Consider the following 24,487-nt stretch of genomic DNA (forward strand, 5'->3'; position numbering starts at 1 on the left):
GACAATAAATGTAATCTGTATGTTTTAACCATTTACCCAGCGCTGTCACACAACCTATTTTTAATACAGTATTAGATTTGTTTACATTGTCTTTTTTATTGTTGTTAGCTGCCCCGAGTCTTCGGAGAGGGGCGGCATACAAATCTAATAAATAAATAAATAAATAAATAAATAAATAAATAAATAAATAAATAAATAAATAAATAAATAAATAAATAAATAAAATAAGCCTGGTCCTGAATGGGCCAAAGCTTAGTTGTGGCCTGCAGCCCTGGGTAACCTGGTTACTCTGTTTACCAAGACAATTGGATTCACAATGACCTTAGTAATTCTAGTTTAAAACTGTCCCTCTTTTCTTCCTAAATCAACCTATCCCAAGGGTAGGCAAAAGTTGGTTCTTCTATGACGTGTGGACTTCAATTCCCACAATTCCTGAGCTAGCATGATTGGCTCAGGAATTCTGGGAGTTGAAGTCCACAAGTCATAGAAGAGCCAACTTTGCCTACCCCTGACCTATACCAATATACCTAACCCCACGGATGTATTTCGCTGCTACCTGCTCCCCAAGCCTTTCATTCTAAAAAAAACAGCTTCGTTGTCTGCATGTCACATACCCCCCACCCACCCTAAAAAATCTCTCAGAGCAAACCCACATGGGATGACCAAAGCCCCCCTCGTTTCCCATAATATCAAATGACACGACAAAGTTTCTTTGGTTTTGGAACTTTATTTGGACTCCAACCTGAATATGTGAGAATGTAGCGGAGTTCACACATGGCTAAACCTTAACAGGCCTTGGCCTAGCTTTGGCTTAAGTGTGTTGTGTGAGCTTTCCCGTTGCAGTTCACCCAACGAAACCAGGTTACACTAACTAAATCTAAGGGGTACGCTATGCCCACCTATTGGCCAACGTTGTCAGGCTAAAAGTGGGAAGACACAGGGATTAATCCCTAGTTCAGTATTTCCCAACCTTGGCAACTTGAAGATATCTGGACTTCAACTCCCAGAATTCCCCAGGCAGCAAATGCTGCCTGGGGAATTCTGGGAGTTGAAGTCCAAATATCTTCAAGTTGCCAAGGTTGGGAAACACTGCCCTAGTTAACAACACCACACAACAGTTGTCTGCCTCTCGTTTTGTCTATCGGCCTACCTGCCTTCAGGATATAAACCTGTGGAAGCTGCTACATTGGGAGGGATGAAATAGTCAGGGGAAACTCAATTTAGGACCACAATCGAGCTCAAAATCTCTCCTGCTAAGTGAGACAGTTACACCAGACTTCACCTCATTTTACAATCTTTCATGTCACAGTTAAGTGAACGTTGCCGTTGTTAAGTTAGTAATGCAGTTGTGAAGTGAATCCAGCTTCCCCATTGTCAGGAGGGGATCCCATGATATCCTCTCACAGGACACTACAACCATCGTAACCAAGAGTGGGCTCTATTTACCTCACCACCGGTTCGCATCGCAACAGACATGCACGTTTGGGGGCGTGCATCCCTTCCCGGAAATTACCCTATGCACATGTGCAGTACGGTTTTTTAAAAAAAGCTTCTGCACATGTGCAGAAGCAAAAAACAAAATGGTGGCACCAAGAGAACTGGCTCGGGGGTGCGGCAGGCCTGGGTCGCCACCAGTTCTAGCGACCCAGGCCACCACGTTATTACCGGTTCTATAGAACCGGTCCGAACCGATAGGAACCCATCTCTGATTGTAAGCACGACAGTGCTGATCACGTGATGGCAGAAACGCTGTTATGGTCGTGTGAAAAAAGAGCAACAACACTTTTTTCAGTGCTGTGGTAAACTCCAAACGGTCACTAAGCAAACTGTTGCCAGGTCGATTATTTTTGTCTGTCCTGAATCTTTCCTCATTCAATTTCCCCCAGCTTTTTACTACTTAGCAAACCTTCACCCTTCCTCATTCTCTCTACTCTATTTCATACATTTTATACAAATCCACCAAGTCTTTCCCTCTTTATGTGTGTTTTTCTTAAATACGCAGGCCTCTGTCATTTTCCTTTATTCATCGTCCTCTTTTAATAACCCCATTATCCCTTGCGGGGTGGAGTATGAGCAACTGAATGGAGCTGTGTTTACTGACTGGATGCCCTTCCCATCACCAATACAGAGGTGTTTTGTTTTTTTAAGTAGATATATTCTGTGTGTCCAGAGAGAGAAATATCTGCTGAGGGTCGAACTCACAGCCTCCTGATTGTGAGGCAAGAGTTCCACCTCTAGGCCAACGCACCAGTCTCTCCTTTGTTGTTTATTGTTAATTGACTAAAGGAAGCCCTTCTTGTCCAAAGCCACATTCTTTTGAAAATACACTTCTCAAAAAAAATAAATAAAGGGAACACTTAAACAACACAATATAACTCCAAGTAAATCGAACTTCTGTGAAATCAAACTGTCCACTTAGGAAGCAACATTGCTTTACAATCAATTTCACATGCTGTTCTGCACATTCAACTTTGTACAGAACAAAGTATTCAATGAGAATACAGTGGTACCTCTACTTAAGAACTGAATTCGTTCCGTGACCAGGTTCTTAAGTAGAAAAGTTCTTAAGTAGAAGCAATTTTTCTCATAGGAATCAATGTAAAAGCAAATAATGTGTGCAAACCCATTAGGAAAGAAATAAAAGCTCGGAATTTGGGTGGGAGGAGGAGGAAGAGAAGGAAGGTGAGGGGAGGGGAATTTTTAAAAATCCAAAACTTTAAGGCTTTAAAAAAAAAAGAGGGACTCTGAGGTGGCGAGGAGGAGCAGGCCCCTCCCTTCCTTCGCTCTGGGCTGCCAAAGCCTCCTTAAGCGCCACCGAAAGGCTCCTCTGGCAGCCCAGAAAAGCCCAAAAGGGCCGGGATTAAAGGGGGAATGGCAGGAAACTGGTCAGGCCTTCGTGCCGCTCTCAAATTTCCTGGGAAATTTTTCCGGGCTCGGGTTCTTAACTAGAAAGTGATTATTAAGTAGAGGCAAAAAAAATCTTTAACACCCGGTTCTTATTTACAAAAGTAGGGGCGTTCTTAAGTAGAGGTACCACTGTATTTCATTCATTCAGATCTAGGATGTGTTATTTGAGTGTTCCCTTTTTTGAGCAGTATCGTTTGTCAAGGACGTCCGCTAGTGGGACTGGAAGATATTGAAGATGGATGGGGGTCAAACCTGGAGAATAAAATATGATTTCACACACATACAATAAAGACCTCTAAATACAAAGAGAGAGGGCTACATTAGCTTGATAATTAAGTTAGTTACAGTGTTCCCTAGATTTTCGCGGGGGATGCGTTCTGAGACCGCCCGCGAAAGTCGAATTTCCGCGAAGTAGAGATGCGGAAGTAAATACACTCTTTTTGGCTATGAATAGTATCACAAGCCTTCCCTTAACACTTTAAACCCCTAAACTGCAATTTCTCATTCCCTTAGCAACCATTTAGATTATTACTCACCATGTTTATTTATTAAAGTTTATCAAAAAAAAATATTTATTAAAGGCGGACAAAAGTTTGGCGATGACGTATGACGTCATCGGGCTGGAAAAAACGTGGTATAGGGGGGGGGAACCGCAAAGTATTTTATAATTGATATTTTTGAAAAACCGTGGTATAGCCGTTTCGCGAAGTTCGAACCCGCGAAAATCGAGGGACCACTGTATTCAAGTACAGTGTTCCCTCGATTTTCGCAGGTTCGAACTTCGCGAATAGCCTATACCAGTTTTTCAAAAAATATTTATTATAAAATACTTCACGGGATTTTTTCTATACCACGGTTTTTCCTGCCCGATGACATCATGCATCATCGCCAAACTAATAATTTTTGCAATTAAATAACAAAAAAAATAATTATTGTTAATAAATAATTATGTTGATAAATATCAGGATCACTAAGTGATCAATTCAACAGTACCAGTAATAATGGTGGGTAAATGGTTGTTAAGGGAATGGGAAATGGTAATTTAGGGGTTTAAAGTGTTAAGGGAAGGCTTGTGATACTGTCCATAGCCAAAAATGGTGTATTTACTTCCGCATCTCTACTTCGCGGAAATTCGACTTTCGCGGGCGGTCTTGGAACGCATCCTCCACAAAAATCGAGGGAACACTGTATACCTGTTGGGATGCTAGTATCTGTGGAGTTTTTCCTCTGATGAGACCAGCCTATCAGGGCAACCAGACCTACCCTATTACGGGATGGAGCATTCTGCTTCCATTTCTGTGGAAAAATGAAGGGCACCAGGCTAGAAATAACAGAATGGAGTATAGAAACATAGAAGACTGACAGCAGAAAAAGACCTAATGGTCCATCTAGTCTGCCCTTATACCATTTCCTGTATTTTATCTTACAATGGATATATGTTTATCCCAGGCATGTTTAAATTCAGTTACTGTGGATTTACCAACCACGTCTGCTGGAAGTTTGTTCCAAGGATCTACTACTCTTTCAGTGAAATAATATTTTCTCACGTTGCTTTTGATCTTTCCCCCAACTAACTTCAGATTGTGTCCCCTTGTTCTTGTGTTCACTTTCCTATTAAAAACACTTCCCTCCTGAACCTTATTTAACCCTTTGACATATTTAAATGTTTCGATCATGTCCCCCCCTTTTCCTTCTGTCCTCCAGACTATACAGATTGAGTTCATGAAGTCTTTCCTGATACGTTTTATGCTTAAGACCGTCCACCATTCTTGTAGCCCGTCTTTGGACCCGTTCAATTTTGTCAATATCTTTTTGTAGGTGAGGTCTCCAGAACTGAACACAGTATTCCAAATGTGGTCTCACCAGCGCTCTATATAAGGGGATCACATTCTTCCTCTTCCTGCTTGTTATACCTCTAGCTATGCAGCCAAGCATCCTACTTGCTTTTCCTACTGCCCGACCACACTGCTCATCCATTTTGAGACTGTCAGAAATCACTACCCCTAAATCCTTCTCTTCTGAACTTTTTGCTAACACAGAACTGCCAAAGCAATACTCAGATTGAGGATTCCTTTTCCCCAAGTGCATTATTTTACATTTGGAAACATTAAGCTGCAGTTTCCATTGCTTTGACCATTATGTATGCTAGAAAAGGGCAAGGGCAGGTGGAATTCAGGTAGTCCTTGACTTGCGACTTATGTCCATGGGATCAGGATTTCGGTTTCTAAGCAAGGCAGTGTTTAAATGAACCGCATCCAATTTTACAACCTTTCTAGCCAGGATTGTTAAGTAAACCACTGTGTTTGAGTGAATCACATGGTGGTTAACCGAACTTGGCTTGTTGGAATGGGGGATCACATGATCCTGGGGTGCTGCAGCCTTCATAAATATATACCAGTTGCCCAGGAGTGGCTTCTAACTTACTCCACTGCCCGTTCTCTTCCTCCCGTGACATGGGGCCACGGCAGTGCAAATAAAATTTTAAAAAAACCTCCTCCCCAAAAAGCCAAAAATAAGATAGCAACATATGCGCAGTGCCAGTAACTCGGCTACTGTGCATGCACAGAAGGGAAAAAACCTGGAAAAAATCCCTCCCCCAATTTTTTTTTCCCAAAAAAAAATTCCCAAAAAATTCCCAATACAACATGACGGACCGGCACCAACAGAACGCGTTCGGTGCCGTTCTCATGGAGTCACCAGCAGCTTGCTAACAGTTCGGCTAAACCAATCCGAACTGGTAAGAATCCACCTCTGAAGTTGCCAAGTGCTCAAATTTGGATCAGGTGACCATGGGAATGTTGCAACAGTGGTTAAGTGTTGAGGACCGGTTGCAAGACATTATTTTTAAGAGCTGTTCTAACTCTGAAGAGCCAACTGAACAAAATGGTTGTAAATCAAGGACGGTGTCCTGCAGTGTTCTATTCCAAAACCTTCTCTTTTGTAATCTACCATATATACACACACACAAATCAGCTGAGAATTTCAGGGTCCAAAAAGTACCCAAAATCAAATTTGACTTATCCATTAGTATATAAGGTAATACAGTGGTAGCTCTACTTACGAACTTAATTCTTTCCGTGACCAGGTTCTTAAGCAGAAAAGTTTGTAAGAAGAAGCAATTTTGGGAATCAACCCTCTGGAATCAATTCCCCCCGGAGATTAGAACTGCCCCCACACTCCTTGTCTTTCGTAAATTACTCAAGACCCATCTATACTGCCAGGCATGGGGGAGTTGAGACACCTTTCCCCCAGGCTTTTTTATATTTATGTTTGGGTATGTATATGTTGTTTGCTTTTTAAAATATGCTAGGGTTCTATGTGCTTTTTAATATTAGATTTGTTTTCGCTGGAATATTGTTTTTATTATTGTTGTGAGCTGCCCCGAGTCTTCGGAGAGGGGCGGCATACAAATCTAACGAATTGAATTGAATTGAATTTTTCCCATAGGAATTAATGTAAAAGCAAATAATGTGTACGACTGGGGAAACCACAGGGAGGGTGGAGGCCCCGTTTCCTCCCAGGAGATTCCTAGAGAGGCCCCACAGAGGCTTCTCCCTGCCTTTTCCGGTTACAGTTTCGGAGGCTCGGGTTTGTAAGTGGTGAAAATGGTCCCTAAGAAGAGGCAAAAAAATCTTGAACCCCCGGTTCTTATCTAGAAAAGTTCGTAAGTAGAGGCATTCCTAGGTAGAGGTACCACTGTACATTGTAAAAATTACTTATACAGTATATCTTATAGAGGCCCACCTGTAGCTAAGCAAACCCTTGAATTTTTTAACCCAGCTGTCATGAAAAATTATCTTTGAGTGGCATGTTTTTTCAGGTTTTTTTCATAGTATTTAGGGCTTGTTTACACACACATGGGTTTACACGTGAGTGTATACTGTATTTCTGCATTCTGAAAAGTCTATTTTTCAAGCTTAGCAATTTTATGACTTCAACTCCCAGAATGCCCTACTCATGACTGGCTAGGGCAAGTGTCAGCAACTCTTTCAACAATCTGCTGTGGCTCCTTATCAGATGATCTGACCACTAGCTGGCGGCACCCTTCACCCTCCCCTCCATCACTCCTCACCTGGCCTGAGAAGGTAAGGGTGATGGTGAGGGATGGAGAAGCAGCTAGAGCAAAGACAGAGAGAGAGAGATACAGAAAGAGATGTCAAAAGGATTTTGTGGTTCCCTGTGTTTTTTAACAAACTGTTCTCTGCCGTAATGACCGACTGGGTAGGCGTTGCTTGGGGGAGGTCATGTGACTGGGGGTAGTGAGTGGTATTGAGTTGGCCACGCCCACCCAGGTTTTGTGACTCCTGGCATTTTTTTTTTCTGTGGGAAATATATCCAAATGGCTCTTTTGAATGTTTACGGTTGCAGACTCCTGGGCTAAGGAATTCTGGGAGTTGAATTCTAAACCTGCTAAAAGTTGTAAGGTTGAGAAAGGGAGGCAATGGGCACTCAATTCAGAATGCCACCTGAAACCATATGCCCTGGCATTTTAAACTGGGGATAACTGGACCACAGTGCATAAAGCCCTACATGGCATTGGACCAGAGTACCTTCGGAACCGCCTGCTACCGCATGAATCCCAGCGACTGTTAAGGTCCCACAGAGTTGGCCTTCTCCGGGTCCCGTCGACTAAACAATGTCGTTTGGCGGGCCCCAGGGGAAGAGCCTTCTCTGTGGCGGCCCCGGCCCTCTGGAATCAACTCCCCCCCGGAGATTAGAACTGCCCCCACCCTCCCTGTCTTTCGTAAACTACTCAAGACTCACTTATACCGCCAGGCATGGGGGACTTGAGACACCTTTCCCCCAGGCTCTTTTATACTTTGTTTTATGTTTGGTATGAATGTGTTATTTGGTTTTTTAAAACATGATAGGATTTTACATGCTTTTTAATATTAGATTTGTTCTACTATAATATTGTTTTTATTATTGTTGTGAGCTGCCTCGAGTCTTCGGAGAGGGGCGGCATACAAATCTAATAAATTATTGTTGTTATTATTATTATTATTAATTATAATCTGTGATGATCGTTGTAACTGCACCATCGAAATGAAGTGCTAATTTGCTGTGTCGATCCAAACTACGCTACAAAACAACTAAAAACCTTTTTGACACAAGCTTCAAGTTGGATTTTTAGCAATACTGAGGAAGGGGAAGAGAGAAAGGCTATAAAACAGGGGTCCCCAATCCTTGGTCCCTGGCCTGGCACCGGGCCAGAAATCGGGCCGTGCCAACAAGCGATGCCCCACGAGCAGGATGCCGGCAGCACTTGAAACCTCGCACCCCCCGTTCCATGGAAAAAAATACTCTCTCCACGGAACCAGTCCGTTTCTCAAAAGGTTGAGGGCCACTACTATAAAATACATTTTAGTTCTTCGAAACTAGGGATTTTCTCCACTTCTGGATCCCACTCCCCCCATTCTTTTCACAACCATGGTGGTTCATGGTGGCACAAATCCCAGCGGCCGATTAGGTCCCACAGAGTTGGCTTTCTCCGGGTCCCGTCGACTAAACAATGCCATCTGGCGGGACCCAGGGGAAGAGCCTTCTCTGTGGCGGCCCCAGCCCTCTGGAATCAACTCCCCCCCCTCCCGGACATTCAAACTACCCCTACCCTCCTCACCTTCTGCAAAATGCTAAAGACCCATCTCTGCCATCAGGCGTAGGGGGATTAACCTCCCCCTCCTTTTCCTCTGACCTCTATATTGATCAGCTGGACCGAGTGTGTATGACTGTGTAGTTAATGGTTTTTTATATACATGTATTTTAATTTAGTTTAAATTTTAACGTTAGATTTGTATTGTATTGTACTACTGTCTTGTCGTGAGCCGCCCCGAGTCTTCGGAGAGGGGCGGCATACAAATCTAATAAACTCAATTTATTATTATTATTATTATTATTATTTATTAGATTTGTATGCCGCCCCTCTCCGCAGACTCGGGGCGGCTCACAGCAGTGATAAAACAGTATACAACAACAAATCTTAAGTCTAAAATAACAATTTTACATTAAAAACCTAAAAAAAACCCTTATATAAAAACATACACACAAACATTCCATACATAAAACTACATAGGCAAGGGGAGATGTCTCAGTTCCCCCATGCCTCACGGCAGAGGTAGGGTTTAAGAAGTTTACGAAAGGCAAGGAGGGTGGGGGCAGTCCTGATCTCCGGGGGGAGCTGGAATTTAATTCAATTAGAAACATAGAAACATAGAAGACTGACGGCAGAAAAAGACCTCATGGTCCATCTAGTCTGCCCTTATACCATTTCCTGTATTTTATCTTACAATGGATATATGTTTATCCCAGGCATGTTTAAATTCAGTTACTGTGGATTTACCAACCACGTCTGCTGGAAGTTTGTTCCAAGCATCTACTTACTCTTTCAGTAAAATAATATTTTCTCACGTTGCTTTTGATCTTTCCCCCAAATAACCTCAGATTGTGTCCCCTTGTTGTTGTGCTCACTTTCCTATTAAAAACACTTCCCTCCTGGACCTTATTTAGCCCTTTAACATATTTAAATGTTTTGATCATGTCCCCCCTTTTCCTTCTGTCCTCCAGACTATGTCCACCATTCTTGTTCCCCCAACTAACTTCAATTAACTAACCCCCAATTCCATTCTTCTTTGCTTTTCAGCTGCTAAATCGGAATCATTACTCAGCCTTCCTCTTCCGGAAACCAGAGAACAGTAATGGAAAATCTATGGCACGCAAGCCAAAGGTTGCATGTTGAGCCATATCTGCTGGCATGCGAGCCATTGCCCGAGCTCAGCTCCACCGTGCATGTGTGTGCCGGCCAGCTGATTTTTGGCTCACACAGAGGCTCTGGGAGGGCGTTTTTGGCTTCCAGAGAGTCTCCAGGGGGATGGGGGAGGATGTTTTTACCCTCTCCTGACTCCAAGGAAGCCTTTGGAGCAAAGCACAAGCCTACTGGGCCCACCAGAAGTTGGGAAACAGGCCTCCAGAGTGTCTTCGGGTGGTGGGGGGAGATGTTTCCATCCTCCCCAGGCATTGAATGATGGGTTTGGGTACTCACGCATGCATGCTCTTTCTGCACCGGAGGGAAAAAAGGTTCACCATCACTGCCATAGTTTTCACTTATAGAAACATAGAAACATAAGAAGACTGACCTCATGATCCATCTAGTCTGCCCTTATACTATTTCCTGTATTTTATCTTAGGATGGATATATGTTTATCCCAGGCATGTTTAAATTCAGCTACTGTGGATTTATCAACCACGTCTGCTGGAAGTTTGTCCCAAGGATCTACTACTCTTTCAGTAAAATATTTTCTCACGTTGCTTTTGATCTTTCCCCCAACTAACTTCAGACTGTGTCCTCTTGTTGTGTTTACTTTCCTCTTAAAAACACTTCCCTCCTGGACCTTATTTAACCCTTTGACATATTTAAATGTTTCAATCATGTCCCTTTTCCTTCTGTGCTCCAGACTATACAGATTGAGTTCATTAAGTCTTTCCTGATACGTTTTATGCTTAAGACCTTCCACCATTCTTGCAGCCCGTCTTTGGACCCGTTCAATTTTTGTCAACATCTTTTTGTAGGTGAGGTCTCCAGAACGTATTACCTACAAGTGCCCAATAATCACAGATAACTTGCTCCTGAATATTGGGGAATGGGTGGGGGAATCTACGGAGCTATTAGATAGCTAAATTACAGCAGGGGTGAGGGATTATACTAATAAAGGAAGGCTCCTCAAAATATGCTGGCTTGGGGTCTGGGAGAAGCCCCTTTAATCAGCTTCGAAGCTCTCTCTCTCCTGCAAAGGTTTTGCTTTCTTGCTAAAACTAATTTTCGACCATCTAAGCCTCCGTCCTCTGTACTACCCCTATCTTTTCCCCCCCCACTCCAACCTAACTTCTATCTTCCCAAAACCACCACATTTAAATTCTACCGCCCGACATTCTCTCTATTCTCACCTCCGGCCCCCACGAGCCAGGGAGTGCCATATTCTGACACCTTAAGGACTAGCACCCTGACTATTAGTCTCGTAAGGAACCCGGTTCACTCCGCCACCGTCACAGAGGGGACACCCTGCCCATGAAGTTGCTCGGGCCCTGCTCGTCTCCCCCCTCCCACGCGCCGCCCATGCCGTAGCCCTCAGCCGAGTGATCCTTCTGATGGGCGGTCAAGGCCGAGTGGGAACCGAAGCTCTTCCCGCACTCGTTGCAGATGTACGGGGTGTATATGGAGTGTGTCCTCATGTGCCGGGTGAGTTTGGAGCTGGAGATGAACCTTTTTCCGCACTCGGTGCAGCCGTAGGGCCTCTCCCCCGTGTGGACGCGCTGGTGGGTGTTGCGCGTCGACAGGTGGCTGAAGCTCTTCCCGCAGACGTTGCAGAGGTAGGGCTTCTCGCCCGTGTGGATGCGCTGGTGCTTGCTCAAGTTGGAGCTGTAGCTGAAGCTCTTCCCGCACTCGGGGCAGCTGTACGGCTTCTCGCCCGTGTGGACCCGCAGGTGCTTCGTCAGGTCCGAGTTCTGCTGGAAGCACTTCCCGCAGTCGGGGCAGCCGTAGCCGTAAGGGATCTCGTCCATGTGGATCCGCTGGTGGGTGACCAGGCCCCGGTGCTGGCTGAAGCAGGCCCCGCACTCGGCACACACGTAAGGCATCTCGCCCGTGTGGGTCCGCTGGTGGATCAACAGGTTGGAGCGCTGGGCGAAACATTTGCAGCACTCGGGGCACTGGTGGGGCTTCTCCCCCGAGTGGATTCGCTGGTGCTTCAAGAGGTTGGAACTCTGCCGGAAGCACTTCCCGCACTCGGGACACGGGTACGGCTTTTCCCCCGTGTGGATGCGCCGGTGGATGGTGAGGCTCGAACGCTGCGTAAAATGCTTCCCGCAATCAGGACACTGGTGTGGGCTCTCCGCCGCATGGACCCGCTGGTTTTTGAAGAAGGCCGGGTTTGGGCGGAAAGCAGTCCTGCTCTCGGGGCTTTGGAAGCCCCTCTGGCCCAGCTGGGCTCTGCCGGGAGCCTTCAGCCCGTTTTCGGTAGTTCGGTTCATGGCCTTCTCGGCGTGCTCCCCGTTGGAGGTCCCCAAGTCTGAAACAAGGAGGAACAAGAAGCTTTACTCAGTGATCCAGTAACATTTGGGGGTCCCTCCACATTCCTGTCAAGGATCCTAGGTGACATTTCATTGTGTTGCCACATAAGGGTCATTCTTTGTCAAGTGGACCAGGTGAAGTTGAAGCCTTATTTGAAATCTTTTTGTATTTGTATTAGTTGAAGTCCACGTGTCACAGTTGGCTCTTCTATGACATGTGGACTTCAGCTCCCAGAATTCCTGAGCTAGCATGATTGTCTCAGGAATTCTGGGAGTTGAAGTCCACATGTCATAGAAGAGCCAACTTTGCCTACCCCGATCTACGGAGATGCATAAAGGAACAGATAGAGACTGTTATTGGCAAACCTCACTTAAAGCATCTGAATCAAGGGTAGGCAAACTTGGCTCTTCTATGGCATGTGGACTTCAACTCCCAGAATTCCTGAGACAATCATGCTAGCTCAGGAATTCTGGGAGATGAAGTCCACGTGTCATAGAAGAGCCAACTTTGCCTATGCCTGACCTAGACTTATATACTGCTTCACAGTGCTTTACAGGCCTCTCTAAGCAGTTTACAGAATCAGCCTATTGCCCCCAATAATCTGGGTCCTCATTTTACCGACCTCGGAAGGATAGAAGGCTGAATCAACCCTGAGCTGGTGAGAATCGAACTGCTGACAGCCAGCGGTCAGCAGAAGAAGCCTACAGTACTGTGTTCTAATCATTGCACCACTATGTCTCTTAGTATTGAAGAAACGGAGGCAGATAACACTTATCGCCAATGTTCCCTCTAATTTTTTTTCTGTGTGTGCGGAAAAGTATAGTCTCTGAACGGCAGTCCTTTTGGGACTGGGCGGCATAGAAGTATGTATGTATGTATGTATGTATGTATGTATGTATGTATGTATGTATAAATAAATAAATAAATAAACAAACAGATAAATAAACAAATAAAGAAAAAAATTCCCTTCTTTTTTATTAAAAGAAATTAATAATAAAACGAAACCAAAATCTATTACTATTATTACTATCTTCTCTTTTTCCATCCCTGTCTCCTCCCCCCTTGTGTGTGTGTGTGTGTGTGTGTGAACTCTTGAACCATTTCCAATAACAGGTGAGGGCTATTGGAAATGGTTCAAGAGTTCACACACACACACACACAAATGGCTGGGGAGTTTTTTCTCTGTTATTATTTGGGTGCTTTTTACCATATGCTTTAAATCAACAGTCATTTCTCTCTCTTTCTCTCTCTTTCTCTCTCTTTCTCTCTCCCCCTCTTGCTCTCTCTCTCTTTTTCTCACTTTCTCTCTCTCTTTCTACCTCTCTCCCCCTCTTGCTCTCTCTCTCTTTCTCTCTTGTTTTCTTTCTCTCCCTATTGCTTTCTTTCTCATTCTTTCTTTCTATCTCTCTTGCTTGCTTTCTCTTCTCTCTCTTGCTATCTCTCTCTCCCCCCCTTTCTCTCTCCCTCTCTCTCTCTCTCTGTCAGCGAGGGGTCTGCGAGAGCGCTTTCTCCGAGTGCTTCCGGAATGCCTACCCTGCCTCTACTGCAGCCCCCTTGCTGAAAGTCCAGGACGAAAGCGCTCCCAGCGAAGGGGCTGCAAGAGGGGCGGGGCAGGCATTCCCGAAGTGTGCAGAGAAAACCCTCTCTCGCAGCCCCCTGGCTGGCAGCGCGGATGAGGAGGAGGAGAAGAAGCCGCAGCCACCACCGCAGGAGAAGTTGCGCCCCAAGGCAGGAGGTGGCGGAGGAAGAGAGGGGGCGGATCAGGCGGGCGGGGGGCAGGGCCGAGAGGCCAGGGGCGCAAGGGGGCCGGAGGCACCATGGGGAGGCAGGGGCGGCCGCAGCTCCCTTTCCTTCTACTGCCGGCGCCTCCCCGCACCCGCACCCCGTCCCGCGGGCTGGCAGGAGGATGGGGAGTGCGCCCGTGGAAAAGGGTGCGCGTGGGGGTATTTTGGGGCGCGCGTGTGCACACGGGCGCAGCTTACAGGGAACGCTGCTTATCGCATTGAGTTATCCTGTGTGGAATTGTCTGCGAGATGGCTGCACCAAATTCCTACAGGAAATTCTTACCCAGGATTCTGGAATCTTGATTTGTCTCTCGGTAAATCCGCTTCTGACCAGCACCCGCAGAAGATGGTTTCGTCTCAGCCCAGCTCACCGCTTGAGTTCCCCGAGTCTGAAAAAAGATCAGAAAGCAGGGCCTTAAGAAGCCAAATCGTATCCCCGGCTGCTCCTTTTTGCCAAGTTCCTGTTCATCACCAACTCCAACCAGACAATGTATAGGTAGTCTACAACTTGCAACCAACCGTTCAGTCCAAACTTGGGGTTTCTGAATGAAATGTTTGCAAAGTGAACTTTGCTCTGTTTTACGACTTTTCTGGTTTGCTCCAGCTAAGAATGCAGCAAACCCAAAATTTGTTCGAACTTATTTTAATCAATAACTGTAGAGATGTAGAGATCAGACACAGAGACTTGAGATTTGTCTGGGCCAAGAACCTCTCTGAGATCTTTCTGATGTGTAAAGCTCTGCCCATAGACTTGCCACTTTATTATTTATAACCAATTTCTTGAGTATACAAATACAAAACATCAATTCTTCACTTAACCTAGTTACAACATAAATACAGTGGTATCTCTACTTAAGAACTCCTCTACTTAAGAACATTTCTAGATAAGATCCGGGTGTTCAAGATTTTTTTGCCTCTTCTTAAGAACCATTTTCTACTTAAGAACCCAAGCCTGGAAAAATTTCCCAGGAAATTTGAGAGCGGCACGAAGGCCCGGCCAGTTTCCTGCCATTCCCCTTTAATAATTTGTGAGGACAAATCAAGGGAAATATTTCTTCACCCAGAGGGTTGTTGGTTTATGGGATTCACTTCCGGAAGAGGTCGTGACAGCTGTCAGCCTTGATAGCTTCAAGGCAGGATTAGACAGATTCATGGATACCAAGTGTATCGGTGGTTATTGAAACCGATGTCCAAGTGCTGCCTCTATGTTGGTTGAGGCAGGCAGGATTCCTTTGGGTACTATTTGTTGGGGGTCAAGGGAAGGGGAGGGTTTTGCCTTCTCTTTCTGCTCAAGATCCCCATGGACAATTGGTGGGCTACTGTGTGGCACCGAATGCTGGACTTGATGTGTTTTGTCCTGATTCAGCATGGCTCTTTTTATGTTCTTAATTCCAGCCATCTCGGGCTTTTCTGGGCTGCCAGAGGAGCCTTTCGGTGGCACTTAAAAAGGCTTTGGCAGTCCAGAACGAACAGAGCGTTTTCCTTTCTCTGGGCGCTTGGAGAGGGAATAAACCTTTGCCGGCGTCCAGAGAAAAGAAACGCTCCCTTTGATCTGGGCAGCGACTGTCCTCCTCCTCGTCCTCCCACCCAAATTCCGAGCTTTTATTTCTTTCCTAATGGGTTTGCATGCATTATTTGCTTTTACATTGACTCCTATGGGAAAAATTGCTTCTACTTACAAACTTTTCTACTTAAGAATCTGGTCACGGAACAAATTAAGTTCTTAAGTAGAGGTACCATTGTAGTTAATATGAGACGCATAGCATACGGGCCATATCCTGTCAGCAGGATGGCTAAAATAAACAGAGGAGCATCTTAATTAGTTTAGACAAACAGGAGGATTTCAATTACCTCAGGTCAATAGAAGCCTAAATAATTATTTCCTTAAACTAATCAAAGGGGTAAGTTACCTCAACTAAGCAGGTAGGTTTTAAATTCAATCATTGCTGGTTTAACCTTTTCTCTTAAGAGTAACTTTTACCCCAGACACAAAGGGAGTATAACTTTATAGACTTAAATAAGTCAGAATAATAAGGTGCTTATTACTGACAAGATTGGTTTTCCATATCGTTGCAATAATTTGGTAATAGCCTACAAATAACCGATTACTAATAACTGTCTTAGTAGAGGTCTCACATACACACAAGCTTAACAGCAAAAGCCCAACTGTTAATTAGTCGTCATTAATAACTGGTATAAGTTTAGAAAGTTTTAAATCATATAATAGCAGATGCTGGCTGGGGAATTCTGGGAGTTGAAGTCCAGATATCTTCAAGTTGCCAAGGTTGGGAAACACTGTATAATAGCAATCAGTCTTTGATAGCTCACAAAGCTTGGCAAAATGCCCAGAAGTAGTCCTCAATAAACAAACCGAAGCAGATAAGCAGAGCAGAGATTTTCCAGACACAGGCACATGAACAAACACATTTCAAAGTTGTTTCCTGCAGAGATTCAGCTGCCTCTGCTTTCCTTAAGTAGATTAGGGGAGTGGTCAATTAGGCCCCAAGTCTTACTCCCAAGGAAACCTCCTCTGGAGTAATCACTTCAGACTTTTGGCAGCACGTGCATTAAGAAGAGGAGAAGCCTCTCCTTTCTCATCACTTCTATGAGGTGCTGGAAATTCTGAAGGCCCTGGCTGAACTTCTGCCTTGAGCTGGTGAGAATCGAACTGCTGACAGCTAGCAGTCAGCAGAAGTAGCCTACAGTACTGCTGTAACGGTCTTAACCAATAAGAGTTACGGCCGTAATTTCAGGATCAATTATGATAATAATACACCAGAAGTTATTCATATAATTTTCGCCTCCTTCCAAAAAATCTTGCACAAGCTGGGATGCAGTTGGAATGAATATATGGACAGTCCTCGACTTACAACAGTTCAGTTTAGTGACCAAAGTTACAATGGCATTGAAGATAGTAATTATGGTCATTTTTCACACTTAAGACCATTAAGAACATAAGAAGAGCCATGCTGAATCAGGTCAAAGCCCATCTAGTCCAGCATTCTGTGTCACACAGTGGCCCATCAATTGTCCTTGGGGATCTTGAGCAGAAAGAGAAGGCAAGACCCTCCCTTTCCCCTTGACCCCCAACAAATGGTACCCAAGGGAACCCTGCCTGCCTCAACCAACATAGAGGCGGCACATGGACATCTGTTGCAGCATTGCCCACAGTCACATTATCAAAATCCAGCCACTTAGCAACTGACTCATAATTATGATGTTCATGTGATTTGCTTTTGTAACATGCTGACCAGCAAACTCCATGGAAAAACCAAATTCTAAAAACCGTGTTACTAATTTAACCTCTGCAGTGATTCTCTCAGTGATTGTGGCAAGCATATGTCATAAGATGGGGCAAAACAAATATAGAAACATAGAAGATTGACAGCAGAAAAAGACCTCATGATCCATCTAGTCTGCCCTTATACTATTTTTTGTATTTTTATCTTAGGATGGATCTATGTTTATCCCAGGCATGTTTAAATTCAGTTACTGTGGATTTACCAACCACCTCTGCTGGAAGTTTGTTCCAAGGATCTACTACTCTTTCAGTAAAATAAATACAGTATCCCACTTCGCCCCGTAAAGTTTGGGCCCAATTGTGGTCGTAAGCCAAGGACTATCTATAATTAAGATCTCTTTCAGAAAAACAGCATTTAGACTTATATACCGCTTCACAGTGCTTTACAGCCCTCTCTAAGCGGTTTACAGAGAGTAAGTGTATTACCTCCAACAATCTGGGTCCTCATTTTATCCACTTTGGAAGGATGGAGGGCTGAGTCAACCTTGAGCCTACTGAGATTTGATCTACCAAACTGCTGGCAGCCAGTGATCAGCAAAAGTAGTTTGCTGTACTACTGCGCCATGGAGACAAAACAACACTTAAATTCATCACTGGCAGTTCTGTGTTAGCAAAAACTTCAGAAGAGAAGGATTTAGGGGTAATGATTTCCGACAGTCTCAAAATGGGTGAACAGTGCAGTCAGGCAGTAGAAAAAGCAAGTAGGTTGCTTGGCTGCATAGCTAGAGGTATAACAAGCAGGAAGAGGGAGATTGTGATCCCGCTATATAGAGTGCTGATGAGACCACATTTGGAGTACTGTGTTCAGTTCTGGAGACCTCACCTACAAAAAGATATTGACAAAATTGAACGGGTCCAAAGACGGGCTACAAAAATGGTGGAAGGTCTTAAGCATAAAACGTATCAGGAAAGACTTAATGAACTCAATCTGTATAGTCTGGAGCAGTGTTTTTCAACCAGTGTGCCGTGGCACACTAGTGTGCCGCGAGACATGGTCAGGTGTGCCACGAAGCTCAGAAAGAAAGAAAGAAAGAAAGAAAGAAAGAAAGAAAGAAAGAAAGAAAGAAAGAAAGAAAGAAGAGAGAGAGAGAGAGAGAGAAAGCAAGAGAAAGAAAGAGCGAGTAATAGAGAAAGAGAACAAGAGAGAAAGAAAGCAAGAGAGAGAAAGAGAACAAGAGAAAGAAAGAGAGAGAGAGAAAGAGAGAGAAAGAAAGTAAGAGAGAGAGAGAAAGAGAGGGAGGGAAGAAGAGAGAGAGAAAGACATAGAGGGACGTAGGGAGGGAGAGAGAAAGAGCAAAAAAGAGGAAGGAAGAGAAAGAGGGAAGGAGAAAGAAATAGAGCGAAGGGGAGGAAGAGAGAGATAATTTTTTTGTCCAAACTTTTTTTAGCCGCCCCCCCTCCCGCTCAATGTGCCCCAGGGTTTCGTAAATGTAAAAAATGTGCCGCGGGTCAAAAAAGATTGAAAATCACTGGTCTGGAGGACAGAAGGAAAAGGGGGGACATGATCGAAACATTTAAATATGTCAAAGGGTTAAATAAGGTCCAGGAGGGAAGTGAATAGGAAAGTGAACACAAGAACAAGGGGACACAATTTGAAGTTAGTTGGGGGAAAGATCAAAAGCAACATGAGAAAATGTTATTTTACTGAAAGAGTAGTAGGTGCTTGGAACAAACTTCCAGTAGACGTGGTGGTAAATCCACAGTAACTGAATTTAAACATGCCTGGGATAAACATATATCCATCCTAAGATAAAATACAGGAAATAGTATAAGGGCAGACTAGATGGACCATGAGGTCTTTTTCTGCCGTCAGTCTTCTATGTTTCTATCACCACACAACCATTCATCCCCGTTGAACATACCTGCTTCCCCTTTCTTTCAATCTCCTGCTGCCTGATTAGGAAGGCCTCCGCCAGGGGCACAGCTTGGGCGCACGACTCCGGCCCGTGTTCCCTCACCCAGCTCTGGATCTCTTGGGGAAGAAGGGTCAGGAACTGCTCCAGGACCAGAAGGTCTAACATCTGCTCCTTGGTGTGCTTCTCCGGCTTCAACCACCCCCGGCACAGTTCCCGAAGCTGGCTACACACATCACGGGGCCCCCAAGCTTCGTGGTAGCGGAACTGCCGGAAACGTTGGCGCTGGGCCTCCATCCGGAGGGCGTCCCCTTTCAAGATGGCCGCCTTGACTTTGGCGTATTCGCCTCGGTCCTGGAGGCTGAGGCTGCTGTAGGTCTCTTTGGCGTCCCTGCCCAAGACGGGCACCAAGCGAGCCAGCCATTCTCGGCGGGGCAGCTGGCAGGTTCCAGCCAGGCGCTCAAAGGAGGCGAAGAAGGCTTTGTTGTCCCCCCAAGGGGCAGTTCCCTCGGACAGCTGCTGGTGTTCCTCCCCTAGAGGAGAGGACCGGAGCGCAGCGAGGAACTCCTGCCATTGGGCTTCCCAGAGTTCAGGCAAGTCTTCCTTGGGCTCCTGTTTCATTTGCTTCAGCGGGGAAGCCCAGTTCAAGAACTCTCGGATGGTGCCCACTTGAAGGACCCGAGGCAGCTTCCCGGCACGGTCTGTTCCCTCCGCCCCTCGGGGGCTGAAGGTTTGGCGCTCTTCAACTTTGACCCCTCTGTGTCTTGGGAGGCCATCAGCTCTTCTGGCCTTCTGTTCAGCCGCCATGGCCTCTCGAGAAGCAAGGCCTCGCCTGACCACAAAATTTGCAATTTCAATCTTGGGGCAGAAGCTGGCAGGGATATCCAGAATTTCTCTCTATCGTACAGTTGGCAGTTTCCTCCAGGGTGGGAAGGGTTTTAAGGAAACAATGGGCCACACGACATAATTCCGCAGCAAAGTGGCACTCTATGAGGAGAAAAAAAGAAAGAAAGAATGTGAGAAACTGCCAGGCCAACAAGATGTCCTGACCAAGAATTGCTTTCCCAGAAAGGCTTAACAAATGTCTCACTAAATGTCACGTATAGGATATTATACATTGTTTTATTATATATATTGTGAGCCGCCCCGAGTCCCCAGAGACAGGTGGCACAAAAGTCCAATTAATAAGTAATAAATAATAAACAGAATAATGGTTAGGCCCCATGGTGGCCGTACCTCGAGGACTACAGGTGAAACTCGAAAAATTAGAATATCGCGCAAACGTTCATTTATTATTATTATTATTATTATTATTATTATTATTATTATTAATTAGATTTGTATGCCGCCCCTCTACGAAGACTCGGGGCGGCTAAAAACAATATAAAAAGACAATGTAAACAAATCTAATATTAAAAATAATCTAAAAAACCCCAATTTAAAGTACCACTCATACATACAAGCATACCATGTATAAATTCTATAAGCCTAGGGGGAAGGGAAATTTCAATTCCCCCATGCCTGATGACAGAGGTGGGTTTTAAGGAGCTTGCGAAAGGCAAGGAGGGTGGGGGCAACTCTGATATCTGGGGGGAGCTGGTTCCAGAGGTAATGTAACTCAAGAGGGGAAATTTAATATAGGAGAGATACTCATAACATGCAAGGCAAGATAGTTCAAACCATGATTTGATGGGGTAGGTTACAACACATGCAGATGGATAAACAATTGGCTGTCCAACCGCACGCAACGAGTTGTCCTCAACGGTTCCAAATCCACATGGAAGAAGGTAGGCAGTGGGGTACCACAGGGTTCTGTCCTGGGCCCTGTACTCTTCAATATTTTCATCAATGACCTGGACGAGGGAGTAGAAGGGGAACTAATCAAATTCACAGACGACACCAAACTGGCAGGGGTAGCCAACACCCTAGAGCAGTCTTTCCCAACCTTGGCAACTTGAAGATATCTGGACTTCAACTCCCAGAATTCCCCAGCCAGCATTTGCTGACTGGGGAATTCTGGGAGTTGAAGTCCAGATATCTTCAAGTTGCCAAGGTTGGGAAACACTGCCCTAGAGGACAGGTCAAAATACAGAAAGATCTAGACAGATTAACACTATGGGCCCACACTAACAACATGATGTTCAATGTCGACAAGAGCAAAGTCCTTCCCCTTGGTAAAAAAAAAACTAGACACACATACAGCCTGGGAGAAACCCCACTTAGCAGTAGCGACTGCAAAAGAGATCTTGGAGTCTTGGTGGATAATCAACTAAACATGAGCCAGCAATGTGCAGCAGCGGCCAAAAAAGCCAACACCATCCTAAGCTGCATCAACAGGGGGATACACTCCAAGACCAGGGAAGTATTAATACCACTCTACTACGCCCTGGTCAGACCACATCTGGAGTACTGCATCCAGTTCTGGTCACCACACTTCAAAAGAGACATTGAAACTCTGGAGAAGGTGCAGAAAAGAGCAACCAAAATGATTAGGGGACTTGAAACCAAGACTTACGAAGAGAGATTGCGGGAACTGGGCATGGATAGCCTAGAGAAAAGGAGGGGCAGAGGGGACATGATAGCTGTATACAGGTATATGAGGGGTTGCCACAGAGAGGAGGGGGCCACTCTATTCTCCAGTCCAGAGCACCAGAGGGCCAGACAAGGAACAATGGCTGGAAGCTGACCAAGGAGAGATTCAACCTCGAAGTAAGGAAGACCTTCCTGACGGTCAGAGCGATCAACCATTGGAACAACCTGCCTGCGGAGGTTGCAAACTCCCCAACTCTGGACACTTTCAAGAGGAGATTGGACTGCCATTTGGCTGGGGTGCTTTAGGATTCCTGCTCAGGCAGGGGGTTGGACTTGATGACCTGCATGGTCCCTTTCAACTCTAACAATAAATAAATAAAATAAATAAATAAATAAATGATTTGCCATAATTGTGATGATTATGGGGTACAGTTCATGAAAAACCCCAAATTCCCCCATCTCAGAAAATTAGAATACTACATGCAATCAATAAAAAAAGGATTGTACATAGAACAATATCGGAACTCTGAAAAGTATAAGCATAAAAAGTATAATCATCACAATTATGACAAATCACAGCTTGAACTATCTTGCCTTGAATGTTATGAGTATCTCTCATATATTAAGCTTTACCTTTTAAGTTACATTACTGAAATAAATGTTTGCATGCTATTCTAATTTTTCGAGTTTCACCTGTACAGAAACAGCAAGGTAAAGATTCCCATACTATGGTGCCACCACATGACAGGGCCGAAGTTTTAACTGACATCAGGAATTCAAGAACTTTGGGAAGATTGTAACACATTGCTTATAAATAACCAGTTGTACACTATACAACTGCGCAAAGGCGATTCATATCAGACGCGCAGCAGAGTGAGAAAAACAGGAGGGAAGTGGGAGATGAGACTGATAATGAAGATGAAATAAAGAATATATAGCTGCATAGATATGTATCTACATTAGTAGCACCCTGCAACACGTAGACCTAGAGTAACTTTATTGTCACTTTGAATGTACACTAAACGGCGTACATTAAAATGAAATTCCGTTGCATACACCTTTCAAAGGGTCTCCTGTATTCATTTAATTAAATTTATTTATTTATTTAAATTTGTATGCCACCCACTCCCAAGGGACTCAGGGCGACTTACAACAGTAAAATAATAAAACAATATAAATAAGTTAATTTACAACATTAGCATGTAATGAAACACTTATAATTTCATTGTAAAACACAACTTTTAAGGAATGCACTTTCATCCCAAGGCTAGCACAATTGGCCCGCTATTCACCCCTTTGCTATGCAAATATTAAGCAGACAATAAATATAAACAAATAGAACTAAAGAGCTTTCACCTGTGATCATAGCCACCCCCAACAGTTTTAGCTGCAGGAACCAATTCAAAGAGCTGCAAACCTACAGGAATAATAATAATAATCATAACAACAACAACAACAACAACGAGTTGGAAGGGATCGTGGAGATCTTCTAGTCCAACCCCCTGATTAGGCAGGAAACTCTACACTACTTCAGACAGATGTTTATCCAACATCTGCTTAAAAACTCCCAGTGTTGGGGCATTCACAACTTCTGGAGGCAAGCTGTTCCATTTATTAACTGTTCTGATTGTTAGGAAATTTCTCCTTAGTTTTAAGTTACTTCTCTCCTTGTTTAGTAGATCTGCCTTTTTTTAACCTGAAAAGAGGCACTGGACTCCAAATCCCATCATTTCCACCACTACAATTTCCTATCTGCATAAATATCTTCCCCACACAGACATATACATTTCTTGCTACACCCTGGTGGGGAGCAGGGATGCACTGCAAACTTTTTGAATGGCACAGGGTTATATTGCCCTCGCTCCTCAGCCAGCGAGAAAATGGGTGCTGTAGTCCAGTGTTTCCCAACCTTGGCAACTTGAAGATATCTGGACTTCAACTCCCAGAATTCCCCAGCCAGCATTCGCTGGCTGGGGAATTCTGGGACTTGAAGTCCAGATATCTTCAAGTTGCCAAGGTTGGGAAACACTGCTGTAGGCTCCGCAGAACCACAGAATGGGGAAGCAACAGGCCTGAACTTCACAAATAGCAGGGCGCAGAATTACACTCCCCTCGCTTCCCGGCCAAGATAGTAAGAAGATGGGAGTTGTAGTGCATAAATAAAATAAATAAATCCTAGCTACAGAGCCTGTAGCGGGGAAGCCAGCAGGCCCGGATTTCAAAAACTGCACGACGCAGAATTACACTGCCCGACCAAGAAGTGAGAAGATGGGAATTGTAGTTAGTGCATCCTAGCCGCGGAGCGTGGAAGCCGGCAGGCCCCGATTTTCAAAATTGCACGGATTTTTGCACGGCGCAATATTACCCATGCTCCCCCGCCCCCGGTATACGAGAGGGATGGGAGTTGTGGTGCATCTCCTAGCCGCAGAGCTTGGGAGCAGGGAAGCCAGCAGGCCCGATCTTCAAATATTTTGCACGGCGCAAGGCTGCCCTTGCTCCCCCCTGCTCCTGCAAACGAGAGGGATGGGAGTTGTAGTGCATATCCCAGGCGCAGAGCCTCGAGGGGCGGGGAAGCCAAGCAGGCCCGGACTTGGAATACTTTGCAAAGACTACGGGATTCCTCTCCTCTCGAGAACAGGACTGGGAGGGGGGGGGGACACCGCCGGCTCTCCCTTGCATTTCGCCCCTTTATGCAGCTTCTCGGCTTTTTTGCAAAAAGCGGCTCACCTAAAGTGGCGCGAGCGCTTCTCCCCCGGGCCACGCGCCGCTCTCGGGTTCAGCTCCTCCGGAGAAGCCCCGCCGCCAGCCTCTCACCCCCGTCTTTCCCCCACCACTTACACAGGGCAGATTAAAACAGCACAGGAAGGTGCATCGAGTATTTAAATCCCTCTCTCCAAGTCCCGGGCCCGTCTAGCAAAAGGAGTCTCTCTCGCTCTCTTTAACCCGCTGAGTCCCTCGCTCCACTGAGCCCTTTCCCGAAATCCAGGCGAAACACAGAAACTTTCTCTGGCGCTGGGATGGAGGGGGTTTCCTTGTTTAGAAGAAG

General features: G+C 45.1%; 1 protein-coding gene and 1 long non-coding RNA gene across 5 annotated transcripts; both read right to left on the reverse strand.

Annotated features, from left to right (window-relative positions):
- Positions 1 to 707: 707 nt before the first annotated feature.
- On the reverse strand, positions 708 to 3,318 carry LOC139163094 (uncharacterized). The gene is made up of 2 exons (XR_011558406.1): positions 1,551 to 3,318; positions 708 to 1,514 (listed from the first exon to the last, which is right to left on the reverse strand). It is a non-coding gene; the product is annotated as an uncharacterized lncRNA (long non-coding RNA).
- Positions 3,319 to 10,639: 7,321 nt separating this feature from the next.
- LOC139163031 (zinc finger protein 397-like) lies at positions 10,640 to 24,271 on the reverse strand. Of its 4 annotated transcripts, none has more exons than XM_070743950.1 (5): positions 24,169 to 24,271; positions 22,798 to 22,858; positions 18,919 to 19,896; positions 14,039 to 14,144; positions 10,640 to 11,969 (listed from the first exon to the last, which is right to left on the reverse strand). In XM_070743950.1, the coding sequence occupies exons 3-5, from the start codon at positions 19,714 to 19,716 to the stop codon at positions 10,948 to 10,950; spliced, it is 1,926 nt and encodes a 641-aa protein (XP_070600051.1). In that variant the 5' UTR covers positions 19,717 to 19,896; positions 22,798 to 22,858; positions 24,169 to 24,271; the 3' UTR covers positions 10,640 to 10,947. The 4 variants fall into 4 exon arrangements, with proteins under 4 accessions (XP_070600051.1, XP_070600048.1, XP_070600050.1 ...); XM_070743947.1 differs by having other exon boundaries at positions 22,775 to 22,858; positions 24,169 to 24,270; XM_070743949.1 differs by lacking the exon at positions 22,798 to 22,858 and having other exon boundaries at positions 24,169 to 24,263.
- Positions 24,272 to 24,487: the final 216 nt, after the last annotated feature.

Source organism: Erythrolamprus reginae, chromosome 2 (assembly GCF_031021105.1).
Source record: "Erythrolamprus reginae isolate rEryReg1 chromosome 2, rEryReg1.hap1, whole genome shotgun sequence".
Taxonomy (NCBI): Eukaryota; Metazoa; Chordata; class Lepidosauria; order Squamata; family Dipsadidae; genus Erythrolamprus; species Erythrolamprus reginae.